Below are 15,291 nucleotides of genomic sequence, written 5' to 3' on the forward strand. Positions count from 1 at the left end.
AGATGTTTCCATGTCACTGTAAGATGTTTAACATGGGAGGAAGCCAGGCATCTGAACCAGGTTTCTGATGATCAGAGTATGAGCTCACAGGTCATTCTGACCCGGTTCTGATGTTTACATGTCAAACTGGGACCCGGATACTGGAATAAGAAAGTTATTTTCATGTAAACGTAGCCGGCGGCTGACGGATCCCAAGAGCACCGGCCGCTTTCACCGTTTCACCAGCCGAATCTGATTTGTAGAGTAGAAAAGAGCCTCCAGCTGAAGACCGGTTACCTGCTGGTGGAGGCGACTAACGGAGCCGGCCGGTCCGGCCCACCCAGCGCCCGGGCCGGCGGCCGGCGGCCGTTCCCCCCCCCGGTCCTGAGTCGCCCTGCGGGCTGCTGACTGAGCGTTTCAGTTGGCGGCGGGAAGCAGAACGCCGACGGGAAGCGCGGAGCCTCGGTTCTGGCCCTTGGGCAGGGCCATCTTGTTGAGGTCTCGGGTTTCGGCGGGCCACGTCGACGCCCGCTTGGTGGTCATGTGCCGCCGGGCGTGTTTGGTCAGGTGGTCGCTGCGCATGAAGCGCCGGTCGCACACGTTGCAGACGAACTTCTTCTCGCCGGTGTGCGTCCGGCGGTGGCGGGACAGCTCGTCGGAACGGGCAAACTTTTTGTCGCAGCCTTCCCAGTGGCAGCTGAACGGCTTTTCACCTGCAGAAGAAGAAAGAACAGACATTGTTAGAGTACAGGCTGAAACCACAGAGCAAGACACACCTCACATTATCACATAATTATCACATTTTAGGCGTTCAGCTGATTTTTTGTCATCTTCCTCATCCAGTGCCATGATATCTGGCAGTTTATCTGGTTTTCTTTTCCAGAGAGATTTCCAGTGAGTTCAACAGTAGAATGAGCTTCACTTCCTGCATCATCAACATTACAAGTTAGTTAGTAACCAACAGTAAGGAGGTGAAGGGTCAGAGGTCACAGCACCCTGACAATAGATGGCTCATATTGTTGTGAGCCTGGAACGTGACAGGGGAACATATAGAGGAAAGCATACAGAGTGTTTCATGTGAACCCGTGTCCCACCTGTGTGAGTTCGGAGGTGAGCCTTCAGGTGGGAACTCTTGAAGTACGTCTTCTTGCAGCCGGGGAAGTTGCAAACGTAATTCCGCCGGCGGGAGAAGTCGGCCTGCGAGGCGCCGCCGCTCGCTCCCGACGGCATGTAAACCGGCGCCGGGGCCAGGGGGAGGAGCTTGGTGCTGCCCAGGGTCATGACGGTCTGCGGGCCGGGAGCCGCCTGCGACACGGCGGGCTGCGGCACCACGAACATCACCGTCCCCTGCGGCACCGCCGAGCCCACCAGCAGCGGCTGGGAGAAACCGGAGGGCGAGTGCGGCAGGATGGGCTTGGGCCCGCCCGCCGCCGCCACCTGCACCGGAGCCTGGACGAAGGCGGAGATCATCCCCGTCCGGGCGCTCACCGGGAAAACCTGGCACAGGACCGGAGAGCCGGGGATCGGAGAGGAGGAGGAGGAAGACGGCAGGGAGGAGTGAGAGGGAGACGCTATGGAAGGAGGAGAGGAGGGGCTGCTGGGAGGTGAAGGAGACGCTCCCTTCTCCTCCGGCTGCGTCTCCATGGGAAGAGCTTCCTGCCCGGAGGCGAGGTCGGGCGGAGCGGAGGGTTCGGCGGGCCGGGAGGCGGCGGCAGGAGGGGGAGCGGCGCGGCTGTCGGCGGTGTGGCGGATGACGCTGGTGACCATCGCTCTGCAGGACGACTCGCTCTGAGGCTGCAGGGCCGAGCCGTCCGAGGCGGCGGCGGGGCGGGCGAGGCCGACACACAGCCGGGGCCGCGGTAACACGGGCCGGGGGGCGGGGCTGCACAGAGCCGACGTGGCGCTCAGGACAGCGGTGGCGGTGGAAGCCTCGGCGAAGCTCGGACTGTGAGGCGGAGTCATGCACTGAGGGAGACGACACATCACATCATAATGATAACACACTTTCTGAATTTTGAATTAATTTGTTTCATTAGTACACACATTTTCTCTTAATTATATTCAATTTTTCTTTGCTGTATCCTGTTACTATCTGCTGCTGCAACGACCCGATTCAATAAATGAATAACAATGCATTAACTCTTAATATTATTACTGTTATTATTGCTGCTGCTACTCCTCCTCCTCCTACTACTACTAATAATAATCTTTGTGTATAGCACACTTTGCAAAATGAGTTTACAAAGTGCTTTAACTATCAAATAAAATCAAACATCAAGCTCATAAAATGAATTAAAACAAGTAAAAACAAGAGGGTAAACAAATTATAAAAGCAAAAAATAAACGAATGAAAGACATTACATAAAAGTAAAAAATGATGTTTTAACAAGTGATTTAAAAGATGACAGTCACACTTCAGAGGGTTTTTAGTGCTAGTAACTTCTAATTTCTTCCATTTTTATTTATTGTAACTTGTTTTAATCTCCTTACCAGTGAGGAGAGAGCGATCAGGTCCTTGGGGGCGTCAGCAGCCTCTGGGTGGAGCTGGATGGAGTCGCAGGAGTCGGAGGTGGGGGTCAGCGGGCGCGGCTTGTGCGACCTCTGACCCCAGAAGCTCATGCTGACGAGCGCCTCGGCGGCCTCCAGGTCGTGGTACTCCACCGACGGCTTCTGCTCCGGCCGGCTCCGCTCCGCGGCCGACACACGGCCGTCCATCAGCTGCGCCTGAGGAGGACGGGACAGAGACACGTCAGCATCACAGGGCAGAGGTCAAAGGTCAGAGCCATAGTGCCTTTATAATGAAATGTAAGACAGCGGTTCTCAACCTTTTTGGCTCCTGACCCTTAAAACCAAGCAATGCCTCCTAGTGGTGAACAATTATTTTCCCTTTTCAGGTTTGATTCATTATCAGAGGAGGCAGAGAGTCTCAAGAAAAAAGCCAAAATTTGTGAAAAATCTGAAAAAATAAACAATAAATTTGTATTGAAGAAATATATTTTTTTCCTATCCCACAAATCAACTCGCGACCCCCAAAAATGATCTCGTGACCCCCTGGTGGGTTGTTACCCCCAGGTTGAGAACCACTGATGTAAGAAAGAAGTGCAGCTGAAAAGAAATTAAAATAAGAGCGAACCCTTATGACAAATCAGCAATCATCCTGTAGAGAGTAAAGGTCAGAGGTCACACACTGTGATGTCACTCTGTGTTACTGATCCCATCTGCAGCTGTTTTAAGGAGCCATTTTGCATCCATCCTGGCAAGTTTGAGTTCATGTACAGTATCTACTGGAGGATGCCAAATGGTACGAGGGAAAGGAAGAAATCAAAGCCTTTCTATCAACTCAAAGTAATGTGATGTATTTCCTGTTGGCTTAATGCAGGGAGGAATCGTTCAAAAGTGTAAACCAATGGGAGATCAGTCAGGGAGAGAAAGGCAGTTTGATTGGATGGGATGGATGGAGGGGCGGGACTGTTCAAAAATCTGTGATGTTTTATTGTTTGCAGTTTTTATTTCCGCCTCCTGCAGCATGAGGTCACCATTAGAGAAACACTGTTTTCCAGGAAGATAAAGTAATAGGAGTTCATTTCATGGGGTCTTTAAAGGAGAATACCGGCCGTTTACTGTCTTCATCTAGTTTACATTTCTTCCAGTCATTTTTAACATTTACACATTTTTCGTTGTTTTTTAAATACAACCTAGCTAGGGCAACTTAGACGACTGGCACAAACTTAAAAAAACACTGCTATCCAACTTTAAAGTCACGAGGAAACAGCATTTTGCTTCAGTAATGTGGTTGAACAGGACGAAGGGCGGGACATAGCGGGGAAGAGGGGGCGGGGTCTGAGGAAGAGGGGGCGGGGTCTGAGGAAGAGGAACAGGTACGATGTTGACACTTTGAAAGTTGTGAAGTTGCAGGTTTTATATGATGGGAGGAGCAAAGGAATCTGAAAAATCTGTGATGCTTTTATTGGTTGGAATTTTTCACCTGGTACGGCATGAGGTAACCAATAAGAATACACCGTTTTCCAGGAAGTAAAAGTAATGGGATTTGGAAAATTGAAAAAAATAAATGTAATAATAATAATATTTTTGGGGGGCAATTATTGGTAAACAGGTTAGATTAGATTAGATTCTTTATTGTCACAATTTCATTCATTGTAACAAGTACAATGAAATTCCATTCAGCAGCATTCCGTAAATGCAGCTAGTATAAATATACAGTAAATAAGTAATAAACATGTTTGATTAAAAACAAATTAACTAAAGTATAGTAACTAAAGTGACTGGAGAGCGCTGCCACTGTTGTTATATGTTGAATGTTGTTGTGTGTGTTATATGATATGGAGAATCAGCTAACAAGGCGAACAAATCATTTTTTCATTTCATTGTGACTTTAACTATGTTGCCATGGTAACCCACAGTTACCCAGAGTCCCAGTCACCTGACGTGAACCGGCGCGTTTCAAACTGAGTTCCAGGGAACAGACTGTACCTGCTGAAAACCCCCACAAGCCCCTGCTGCTCTGTACTGCAGATTCATGTTATTTTACATCCTGAAGACCTGTTCGGTCTGACAGAGAGCTGAGGGAGCGCCGGGCGCCGACCCCGCTGACATCCGGCCATCTTTACTCCAGCTTGACGTTAACGACCTGCTGTGACATCACAGGGCTAATTGGCCGGAGCCTGGCGGGAGGCAGCGGTGTGCAGGTAGAGCGAACACAAGGAACATAAAGACCTGCTACCACTGGGAACGACGTGATGATGTCACTGTTTTCCCACTTCTTCTTCGGTGGTAAACCCCCCCGTCTCCTGAGCTACAACTACACCTCTGTGAGACAACAAACTGGGCCAGGAGTCTGGGTGTAATCGTCAACCGAAGGCAGGCTGAGGTGAAAATTACAATAAATCAAAATGTAGGTGGGAGGTTAAAGGGGAACAAAGGGCTTTCTGGGTGCAACTGCTATAAGTTGGCTGGCATCTGGCGAATGCTCAGCTGCACGTACAGGAGGGGCGGGGGGAGGGGGGGGGGGCGAGGGAGGGCGAGAGACAGAGACAGAGAGAGAGAGAGAGAGAGAGAGAGGGGCCCCACTGCAGCACACAGCCATCAGTCCGGTCCACCCAGCGTCTCGCTCAGCGCCGGACTCCAGACGGGGGGAACCTCCCCTTCTTCGCCCAGAATAGACGGTGGAGGGTGGCGTGCCAGATACACCAAACCCCCCCCCCACCCACCCACCTCTCTACCCCCCCACCCCCCACCTCCACCCACATTAACATGCACAGACTGGTGCAAGAGAGAGAGAGAGAGAGAGAGAGAGGAAGCTCCCACCAGGAAGTAGTTGGAGAAAACAAAGTCAATCTGTTGCAACTGTACTCCCAACACACACACACACACACACACACACACACACAGTCTGTCAACACAGGCTGTGTGATTTCCCAGGCACAGGATCACACATCACACAGGAACACAGAATGGGATTACAGCAGAAATAAGAAACAATGCAGGGGTCGGAAATAAAAAATACACAAAAAAAAAAAGATATTAATGGGAGTGTGTGTCACCCAGGGAAACAAAAAATACTGAAAAATCCCCCCAAAAATTGACATCCAGGGAAAAAAATACTTTATAATACACCTGTTTACTGGCACCAAAACATTATATTCATAAATCATATCCAACTGAATTAAAAATCCACACATGCAAAATTGCCTTGCAGCTTTCTCCATCAATAAAAAAAAAAGATGAATATTCTTGTATGTTGTATGTTCTTTGATGTCTTAAATGGTATCTTTGTTAAATGTCTGACTCAATGCAAATTCCTGTAAAAGGCTAATAAATAAATGAAATCTTAATCTAATTATAAATCCAATAAACCAGACTGTTATCACTCCCAGACAATAAAATAAATAAAACTGGCACCCAGCAGTGGCTCCATGGACTCCAAACAAAGGAGATATTCTCTATTAGTGACAAACTGGCCAATAATAACAGTAAACTTTATAACAGAGCGATGCACTGCAGTGATGCAACTGTTGTGAATCCACAGCAACACAGTGGATGCTCCCACTGTTCAGTCTGACCTCAAATAAACCAGAACACACTGACAAAAAGCACCGTAACACCCACTGCTGTCTGATGGAGCTGACAGCGGTGGAAAACAGGACTAACGACCCGACACACGAGGGTTCAGCGGCGACTTGACTGGTGCGTATTGTTGTGGTTATGCGGATAAACAGCACAGTTATAACAACATTAATAACTTCGATATGAAGCGGGCAGCCGGTAAACCGTTTAATCCACTTACCTGACAACACCGCTCCGGTAGCGTCTGCGCGGGAAAAGTGAGCATAAGGAAGAGTAGCCGTTAAAATAAAGAAAATAAAGACAGTAGAGACAGTAGCAGCGCGAGCAGTCAATAATAAGCCTGAGCCTCTGCCAGCAGACTGGCTTCAGCTGAGCGGAGCCAAAAAAAAAAAAACACAGAAACAAAATTCAGAGCAGTCTGGCGGGTGGTAACACGCAGCCAATCACAGGCAAAGGTGTAGCGGACCGCGGCCAATCGGAGCCGAGGCGCTGCGTGATCAGTACGTGGCCGCGCCGCGATTGGCCGAGCCGGGGTGCGTGGCTGTCGGGGGGCGTGGCCGGGGAGTCAGCGGTGTCAGAGTAAACCCGGTGAACCCGGCGGCGCGCATGAACTGGGGGAAAGGTTGAAGACGGCGAGCAGGCAGGCGGGACCGCGACACGGCGTGCACGCGCGTGGTAGGAGGGAATGGCGTTCCTGAGAGCGCGCACGGAATGCATGTGTAGAACTGCAGAAAAAATAATAATAAATATAAAAAATAAATGAAATAATAATAATACAAATAAGTAATACAACTATAATAATCATTTTAAAGCAATACTATACATTCCTATTATATACATAGGGATGTATAGTATTAGTAGGCTATTATAGTATAGTATGGTATGGTATAGTATAGTATGGTATGGTACGGTATAGTATAACATAGTATAGTATAGTAGCTATAGTATAGTATATAGTATTATATTATTAATATTAGGGATGTATAGTAGGCTATTAGAATTAGACTATATAGTAGGATATACAGTAATATATATTCTATATTATAGGAATATTACTGGAATATTACTGTAGGATAAAATAAATATAATATACTACAATAAAGTCACTATAAGCTCACTATTAAATACCCAAGTACACAAGTCTCTATAGGAATATTACTGGAATATTGAAGTGATTTGTTATATTTGGTTAGCTCTTATTTTATTTTTCCTGGAACCTCTCCCTTACATGATCTAGCTATGTGAGCTGATTCTACTGTTGCACTCTGGGTGGGAGAGAATGTAAACAGGGTTGTGTGTGTGTGTGTGTGTGTGTGTGTGTGTGTGTGTGTGTGTGGGTGGAGGCACAAAGAAGTGTAATGCAGTTGGGTTGAGGACAGGGTTTATTCCAGTGCAGATTCTAAGCAGCGAGCGTCTGATCAGCCTGCCGGAGTGAACGCTCTTTATTTTTACAGCGACTCGTGTCCCTGAAACACTCGGCCGTCTGCAGCCAGCAGACTGGCTGCTGTGGACGATACGGACTGCTGAGAATAAATGACTGACACTGTTTTTATTACACCTACAGTCTGCATACAGCCTGTAACTAACTTCCACTAGATCAGCCTGAATTTAAACATTTCTACACAGGTGACATTACTGCAGTCAACAGTTTCCCTTTGCTTCATTTCAAATTCAGTGTCATTTCTCTTTCTCAAGGCTGTAAAAGCAGACAGGAACAGATTCATGCAGCTCTCTGTACAATAACACCACTCCTAAAAAATAAAAAAAACAAAAAATCATACCTGTCATTTCTGGCTATAAGGCGAAAATGTAAAAAGAAATCAAAGAATGAGTGATGCTGCTGTAAGTAAATGATGTTACAGTGGAAATGAAAAAAAAACCGGAGGAAAGTCCAGGATTTTTTGTTTGTTTGATGCAATTCTTTGCAATTTTTTTTTCTTCACGTGCACGTATGACATGTGTATTCAAATTCAAGAAGAAAGGAAGAAAGAGAGAAAGAAAGAAAAAAGAAAGAAAGAAAGAAAGGAAAAAGAGAAACAAAGAAACAAACAAAGAAGGAGCAGATTTCAGCTCAGAGGCCTAACATATTTTCTTATTGTCTTCTTCCTGTACCATTTTCCTCTCCAGTCTCTTGTGACCGGGTCCAACCGCCCCCCTCCCCCCCTCCCCCCCCCTCCCCCTCCCCCTCGCCCCCCCCCACCCCCCCCACCCAGCCGATGAACCCGGGGACTCCTATGTGTGAGCGTCGAGGTTGTAAACAGCCTCTCCTATAAAGAATTCCAGGGCGGGGCCAGGAGGAGGAGGGACACACACACACACACACACACACACACACACACACACACACACACACACACACACACGCTCCTCTTCTTCTTTGTTGTGCCTGTGCGTTAACCCTTTAAAGGAGGCTGGAGGTTGAATCCGGTGGATCCCAGAGAATCAACTCAACTTGTGCAAACAGGAAGGAGGATCTTTTCTGGAGGATCCCTGGATGTTGGAGGAGGGGGGTGGGGGTGGAGGAGGAGGAGGGGGGGGGGGGGGGGGGGGGGGGGGGATACGTCATCCTGTCTGAGATAGAGGCAGACAAAGAGCTGCTTCATTCCCCACGTTTTCCCCGGTCGCTCGTATGAACGGGCTGCACGTGAAACGACAGCATCCGTGTTTCTGTGCCTTACCCAGCCTGCACCCTGCTTCCCCCCCTCCCCCCCCCCCCCTCCCCATACACACACACACACACACACAAACACATCTCTATCCCCTTCTTTACCTTAAAATACCTTTTTGGCGTGAGCAGCCTGGCACGCACGCGCAGCCCCGAGTCGACGCACGGCCAGAAAACAGATTCATTATTCACCAGAAAATGTTCCATACATACGTACAGTTCAGGTCCGTACTGCAGAGAGAAAGTGGGACAAAAGCAGGATCTGGCAGCGGCGGGGTGAAGTGAGTTCATTTTCATTTTCAAGTTCAATGGGGTTGTGAAATAAAAAAAAAGGAAAAACACACTCACACATACTCTCTCTCTCTCTCTCTCTCTCTCTCTCTCTCTCTCACTCACTCACACACTCCTCCATAAAAACGGTTTCCAGGCAGAAAACAGTCCCAGACGCTCGGCAGCTGTGAGCAGGATGAGGTCAGCTCGGCTCTACCTGCCGCACGCCGGCCCGGCTGCACGGGACGGGCGTCGCTGCAGTTTGGAGAAAAAACATGTTGTTAGCCGGCTTCTTTGTGTCTTATTTTACATGATTCTGGACACTATTCTGTCTCCAAAAAGGCTAAATCTCCTGCTCCTCCCTTTGTGTTATTAAAGGTAAACTAATTCTCTGTGACATTACTTGAATTTCATTCATTCGTTACCTCCGCCAAGGAGGTTATGTTTTCGGTGCCGTTTGTCTGTTAGCAGGATTACGGAAAAACTACTGGCCCGATTTTCATGAAACTTGGTAGAAGGGTGTAGCATGGGCCGAGGAAGAACCCGTTACATTTTGGAGCGGATCCGGATCCGACTCACGAACAAGCAATAACAGCACGAACCTTGGCGTGTGCCCTTCTAGTTCATTCATTGTTTTGCTGTCATTGATTAATATGAAAACTCCTACCATAAAGTAATAATCTGTGACATTTTCCTCTCACTGGTTTTACGTTTCCGGTATGTTTGGAATCAACAGAAGAAGAAGAACTGGGTAGTTAGCATGAGCAGCGATGACTGAACAGACGGAGAGAAGAGAAACTCAAAGTGCATCAGTTTGTTCTTTGGTTTACTAGCTAACGTTCTGTCTGTTTTCATAGTAAATTCTGATTGATAATCAACTCTTCAACTTATTTTTTTGGGCCTTTAGTCGCTGCTGTGAAGGTTAGTTATTCTGTCAGGTAACTTTAAATGTTTTTGCTAATCGCATAGTTAGCCTACTGTTTGCTAATTAGCATTAGCGCTCTGAACTTGCACCAACTATAGCGGGAGCATAAATATAAGCAGGAATGTTTATTTAATGTTACCTGTTACAATACAAATTTGAGAGTTTCTCTGACTCTTGACGAATCTGACTTCCTTCTTTACAGATTCCTTGATATAAAACAGCATAATGAGATGCTACGGAAGCCCATTGAGGACATTTATTCATACATGTTATTTACGCTGTTTTTCCATAAGTTCATTTCCCGTGATAATGAGATTAATTAAATCTTTTGTTCGATTCAATTCGATAAGAAAATCATCTATGAACTAGCTCAGCTTCATTCATTCATTCATTCATTCATTCATTCATTCATTCATTCATGTTATCGTTAAGCCTTATTTGGGATAAACTGTTTGCATTCACCTTAAAATCCCTTACAAATATCTCTGTAAAGATGAATTAAATCTTTTGTTCGATTGATAAAAAAAATCTGGTTCGATTTTCATTCATTCATTCATTCAATCATTCATGTTGTTATCCTGCTTAATTTTAATTTGTTCATATCATACTCACAAATGTAAAATAAATCAAAATAATTGACAAATCTTTTATTAATTGGCTTGATCTTTATTCATTCATTCGTTCATGTTATGGTTAAGCGTCAAAACTGTTTGTCTTCATCAAATATCCCTGTAGTTTAATTAAATATTTTGTTCGATTGATAAAAAAGATCTTCTATGAACTGGCTCAATTTCATTCATTCATTCATTCATTCATGTTATTATCCTGCTTAAGTTTAATTTGGGATGCTTGTTCTTATCTTTACAAATATCCCTTTAAAAATACATTAAATTATGTTTGATTAATTGAAAAATCTTTTATTAATTGTCTTGATCTTTATTCATTCATTGATTCATGTTGTTATGGTTATTTGGGATAAGCTGTTTATTAAGATCCCTTACAAATATCTTTGTAAAGAAGAATTACATCTTTTGTTCGATTAATCAACCAATCTTCTGAGTTAGCTCGATTTTCATTCATTCATTCATTCATTCATTCATTCATTCATTTATTCATTCATTCATTTCACAGTTTGTTTCTGTTGAACACTCCTGAGCAGAATATAAAAATAGCTCATGCTTATTTCCCCCTGTGCAGGTAAAACAAGACAAAGGGTTTTATTTCACACACTTCAGTAATTCGTCTTTTCGGTGTTTTTCTGTTCATTTTTCTGACGTGTGATTAAAGGAATCAGCAGCTCAGTTTGATCTGAGCCGTCTGTGGGAGAAATGAAGAGTTTTATTCAAAAATGAGAAAAAAAACTGACGCCTTCTTTAACAAAATGATCGCCTGCATGAAAGTAAAGCAGAGGATGGGTTTCTGCTGTCAGGAGTCTTAACACCTTTGCTTACAAGATGATATGAAAGCATCTGTTTTATTTAAATGAAGACTGATGAATTTAAGGATTTTTTCCAAAATGAATATTTTTGGAATGAAACTCAAATATTGCTTTGTGGTTGCTGTAAAGCTTAATAATAAATGTTTACATCTTAATAACACAGAGACAAACACAGGAGATCAAGTCTTTTCTGAGACAAAAGAACGACTGAAATAATATAAAATAAACACAGAAGACAACATTAAAAACAAAGACTGATGATTTTCAGTCATTTCATTTTCACATTTCTTAACCTGGTATTGGCGCTATATTGGATGTTTTATTTCTAGCTCCTGATGTGGTCTTTGTCCAAGGAAGGGGGTTGGGGGTGGGGGTGGGGGGGGGGGGGGGGGTGGAGGACCGGCATCCCTCAATTACTCTGACACATGACTATCTGAGGTGCTAATTGGCTGTCCGTTGTCATGGAAACGGCGGAGCGGAGTGAAGCCTGCTGGGTTTTCGAGGAATCAGACTGTGCTGCTATCAGCTGTTTCTGCTGTAAAGCTGTTCGAATGTATTTGATTATTATTATGACAAGAGAGCAGCAGGGAGGAGAGTCTGCTAAAATGCTCTGAACACAATAGAACACAATAGAATACAGTAGAATTGATCTAAATTGAATAGATGGAACTGTATTGATCCGCAAAGGGAAATTGGGTCTGTATGAGTCCCTGATTAGAAAAGAAAAGAAAATATGTGTCCCAGTGTAGCACAGTGCAGAGTAGGATAGAATAGAATAGAATAGAACGTGAAAAAAACGTGACTCCATATGGATCCCTAGATAGAAAAGAAAGGAATAAAATAGAAATAGAATAGAACAGAATAGAAATGGAATAGAATAGAATAGAATAGAATGGAATAGAGAATGCGAGGCAATCCAACATCCAACAATTTCCCTGCAGGAATGAAAAAAAAAGTTTATTGAAAAGAAAAAGAAAGAATAGAATAGAATAGAAGGTAATCCAGTATCAAACAAATCAACTGTTACTTGGAAACTAAACTGACAAGTTGCTCAACTTTTTGAACCAAGAACTGTGGTGTAGATCTGTGTGTGTGTGTGTGTTTTACGGTTTGTGTGTGTGTGTGTGTGTGTGTGTGTGTGTGTGTGTGTGTGTGTTTTAAGGTTTGTGTGTGTGTGTGTGTGTGTGTGTGTGTTTTACAGGTGGTTCTGCTGCTCATGGTCAGTCTCTCTGGATCAGAGCGTCAGTTAAATCACTGCAATGTAAATAACGACTGAAAGCAGAAATAAATCCTCTGCCTGCTGCTGCTGGGGGAGGGGGCTGTGGAGTGTGTGTGTGTGTGTGTGTGTGTGTGTGTGTGTGTAGCTGTATGGAGTGTGTGTGTGAGGGGTGTGTGTCTGAGCTCTTGACCCATCGTGGCAGCAGCAGTGCACATTACCAAAGGGTCAAAGGTCGTTCCTCCTTCAGGCCTTCCAAGAAACCTGCCCCCCTCACCCCCTATAACACACACACACTCACACACACACACTCTCTGCACTGGTGTCGTCTCAACATGTGAGCGACATGAACTGCTTTCTGTTTTAAAACCAGTGCAGGTAGTGTAACACTGGTTCCCAAAGCGAGGTCCGGGGACCTGCAGAGGTCCTGACAGAGTTCCCTTCAGTCCCCAGAACAAGAACCAATAGATTGATTTCACTGTTATTTCCCTCACTGGAAGTTAATACAATGACACAGACGTGGGGACTCGAGTCACATGACCTGGACTCGAGTCACAGTTTGATTTGCTTGAGACTTGACTTGATGCATGAAGAGAAGACTTGAGACTTGACTTGACTTGGGTTCTGGTGACTTGGGACTTGACTCTGACTTGTACTTTGATGACTTGAAAAGGTTTCTAAAGTCTTGACTTGAGATCTTGTGTTTGTGTAAATGACTTAGATTGGAAGTGATGAGATTTGTTCCAGCGGACGACTGAATTTAAATTCTGTTTTCTGAATTTGTATGGAATGATTGAATTTATTGAAGTTGAAACTGATTATAGAAATCAAACTCATGATGCTCTTACCAAGTTTTTATCCTATTAAAACCATATTGCATTGAAAAGTCCTAGATATTTAGTTTTCTTTAAGATATTAAATTGATACTGGACTCTTGATTTGTTCTGACTTGACTTGCTGTTCTACATTTAGACTTGAGACTTGACATTAATGACTTGGACTTGACTTGGACTTGACGTGGTAATCTACATTTAGACTTGGGACTTGATGCATGAAGAGAAGACTTGAGACTTGACTTGACTTGGGTTCTGGTGACTTGGGACTTGACTTTGACTTGTACTTTGATGACTTGAAAAGGTTTCTAACCCTAACTCAGACACTAAATATCTACACACTACTTTTCACACTGTTGTATCAGTTGAAACTCAGTTGACTTTTACAGTCACTTGATAGTAAATTGTTTTCTCAGTATTGGACGGTTCCAAATAAAGTTTGACCAAACACATCTGCCACATTTCAGAAGTTACTTTTATGAAGCTCATTCAGACCCTGGTGTGGAGCTTTGGGGGCGTTGGTTTTGCTGACCTGGTGAGGCTGCGGTGCGGCTGTGAGAGCTGTGACTTCCCTCGGCGAGGCCAAAAGCAAACAGATCAGGAACTCACCCACACCAGAGGGGGGAGGGGGGGAGTTAGCGCCACTTCTTCGCGCCTCACAGAGGGGCGGGCAGCCAGGCGGGTGGGGTGGGGGGGGTGGGTGGGGGTGGGGGGGTGGATGATGGGTGGGGTCGCTGGAATGTAGGTCACCCTGGGTCCGGAGCGGAGCGGGCGGGTCTGAAACACTCTGGACTGTGTGAACGCCCCAAACTCAACACAGGAACTTTTCCACAGCAGATGAAAAGAGAAAACGGAGCGGGAACATGAAGAAACTCTGATCCTCACTGATGGATGCTGAACTCGAGCTGTCGGACGTCTGTGAAACACAAATTATTTATGTGATGCTTGGACTTTGAACTGAACTACATAAAACTTCTGAAAACTGACATAAAAGAGCTTGAACTGGTCTGCTCTCTCTTCAGATGAAACTGAAATGAATCCCACGAGGAAATGAGATAATTAAATGCATCTGATTTCTGCTCAGTTTACTCTGCACTGCATTCACTATGAGCTGTGTGACTGTCAGATGCCTGATTTCCATTAAAGTCACATTTCCCTCTGTCTGTCCTGCTCCTCTCTCTCTCTCTAACTCAGCAGTGATCCAACCTATATCAGTTCATAATTCTTCTCCTCTGTCTGTTCTAAACAGCCGGTGTCTGGTCGCTCTTTCCTCTGCCGCACAGGAAGTGATGCGTTTTACGTTTCCGGTTTGTTTGGAATAAACAGAAAAGAAGAACTGGGTAGTTAGCATGAGCAGTGATAGCCACCATGGCTGAACAGACAGAGAAAACAGAAACTCAAACTGCATCAACAGGAAATCCAAGCTCCGCCCACACTGTTTGATTGACAGGTGATCTGTGGGAAGAGCAGAAACACCACAGTGAGGCTGAGGGACAAAGATGGAGACTGAAGAAAAACAATGAGGAACTGAAGGATTACCACTTTCAGTTAATGATCATTAAGCAAAAAGTACTACTACTACTACTACTACTACTACTGCTACTACTACTAGGCCTACTACTGCTACTACTACTACTACTACTACTACTACTACTACTACTAGGCCTACTACTGCTACTACTACTACTACTACTGCTACTGCTACTACTACTAGGCCTACTACTACTACTACTACTACTAATACTACTAATACTACTACTACTACTAGGCCTACTACTACTACTACTACTACTACTACTAGGCCTACTACTGCTACTACTACTATTGCTACTACTACTACTACTACTACTGCTACTACTACTAGGCCTACTACTGCTACTA

At 44.9% G+C, this 15,291-nt stretch overlaps 1 protein-coding gene across 1 annotated transcript; it reads right to left on the minus strand.

Annotated features, from left to right (window-relative positions):
• On the minus strand, positions 1-6,356 carry klf11a (Kruppel like factor 11a). The gene is made up of 4 exons (XM_071925215.2): positions 6,284-6,356; positions 2,470-2,703; positions 1,074-1,944; positions 1-692 (listed from the first exon to the last, which is right to left on the minus strand). The coding sequence occupies exons 1-4, from the start codon at positions 6,326-6,328 to the stop codon at positions 397-399; spliced, it is 1,446 nt and encodes a 481-aa protein (XP_071781316.2). The 5' UTR covers positions 6,329-6,356; the 3' UTR covers positions 1-396.
• Positions 6,357-15,291: the final 8,935 nt, after the last annotated feature.

This window comes from Centroberyx gerrardi, chromosome 18 (genome assembly GCF_048128805.1).
Source record: "Centroberyx gerrardi isolate f3 chromosome 18, fCenGer3.hap1.cur.20231027, whole genome shotgun sequence".
NCBI lineage: Eukaryota > Metazoa > Chordata > Actinopteri > Beryciformes > Berycidae > Centroberyx > Centroberyx gerrardi.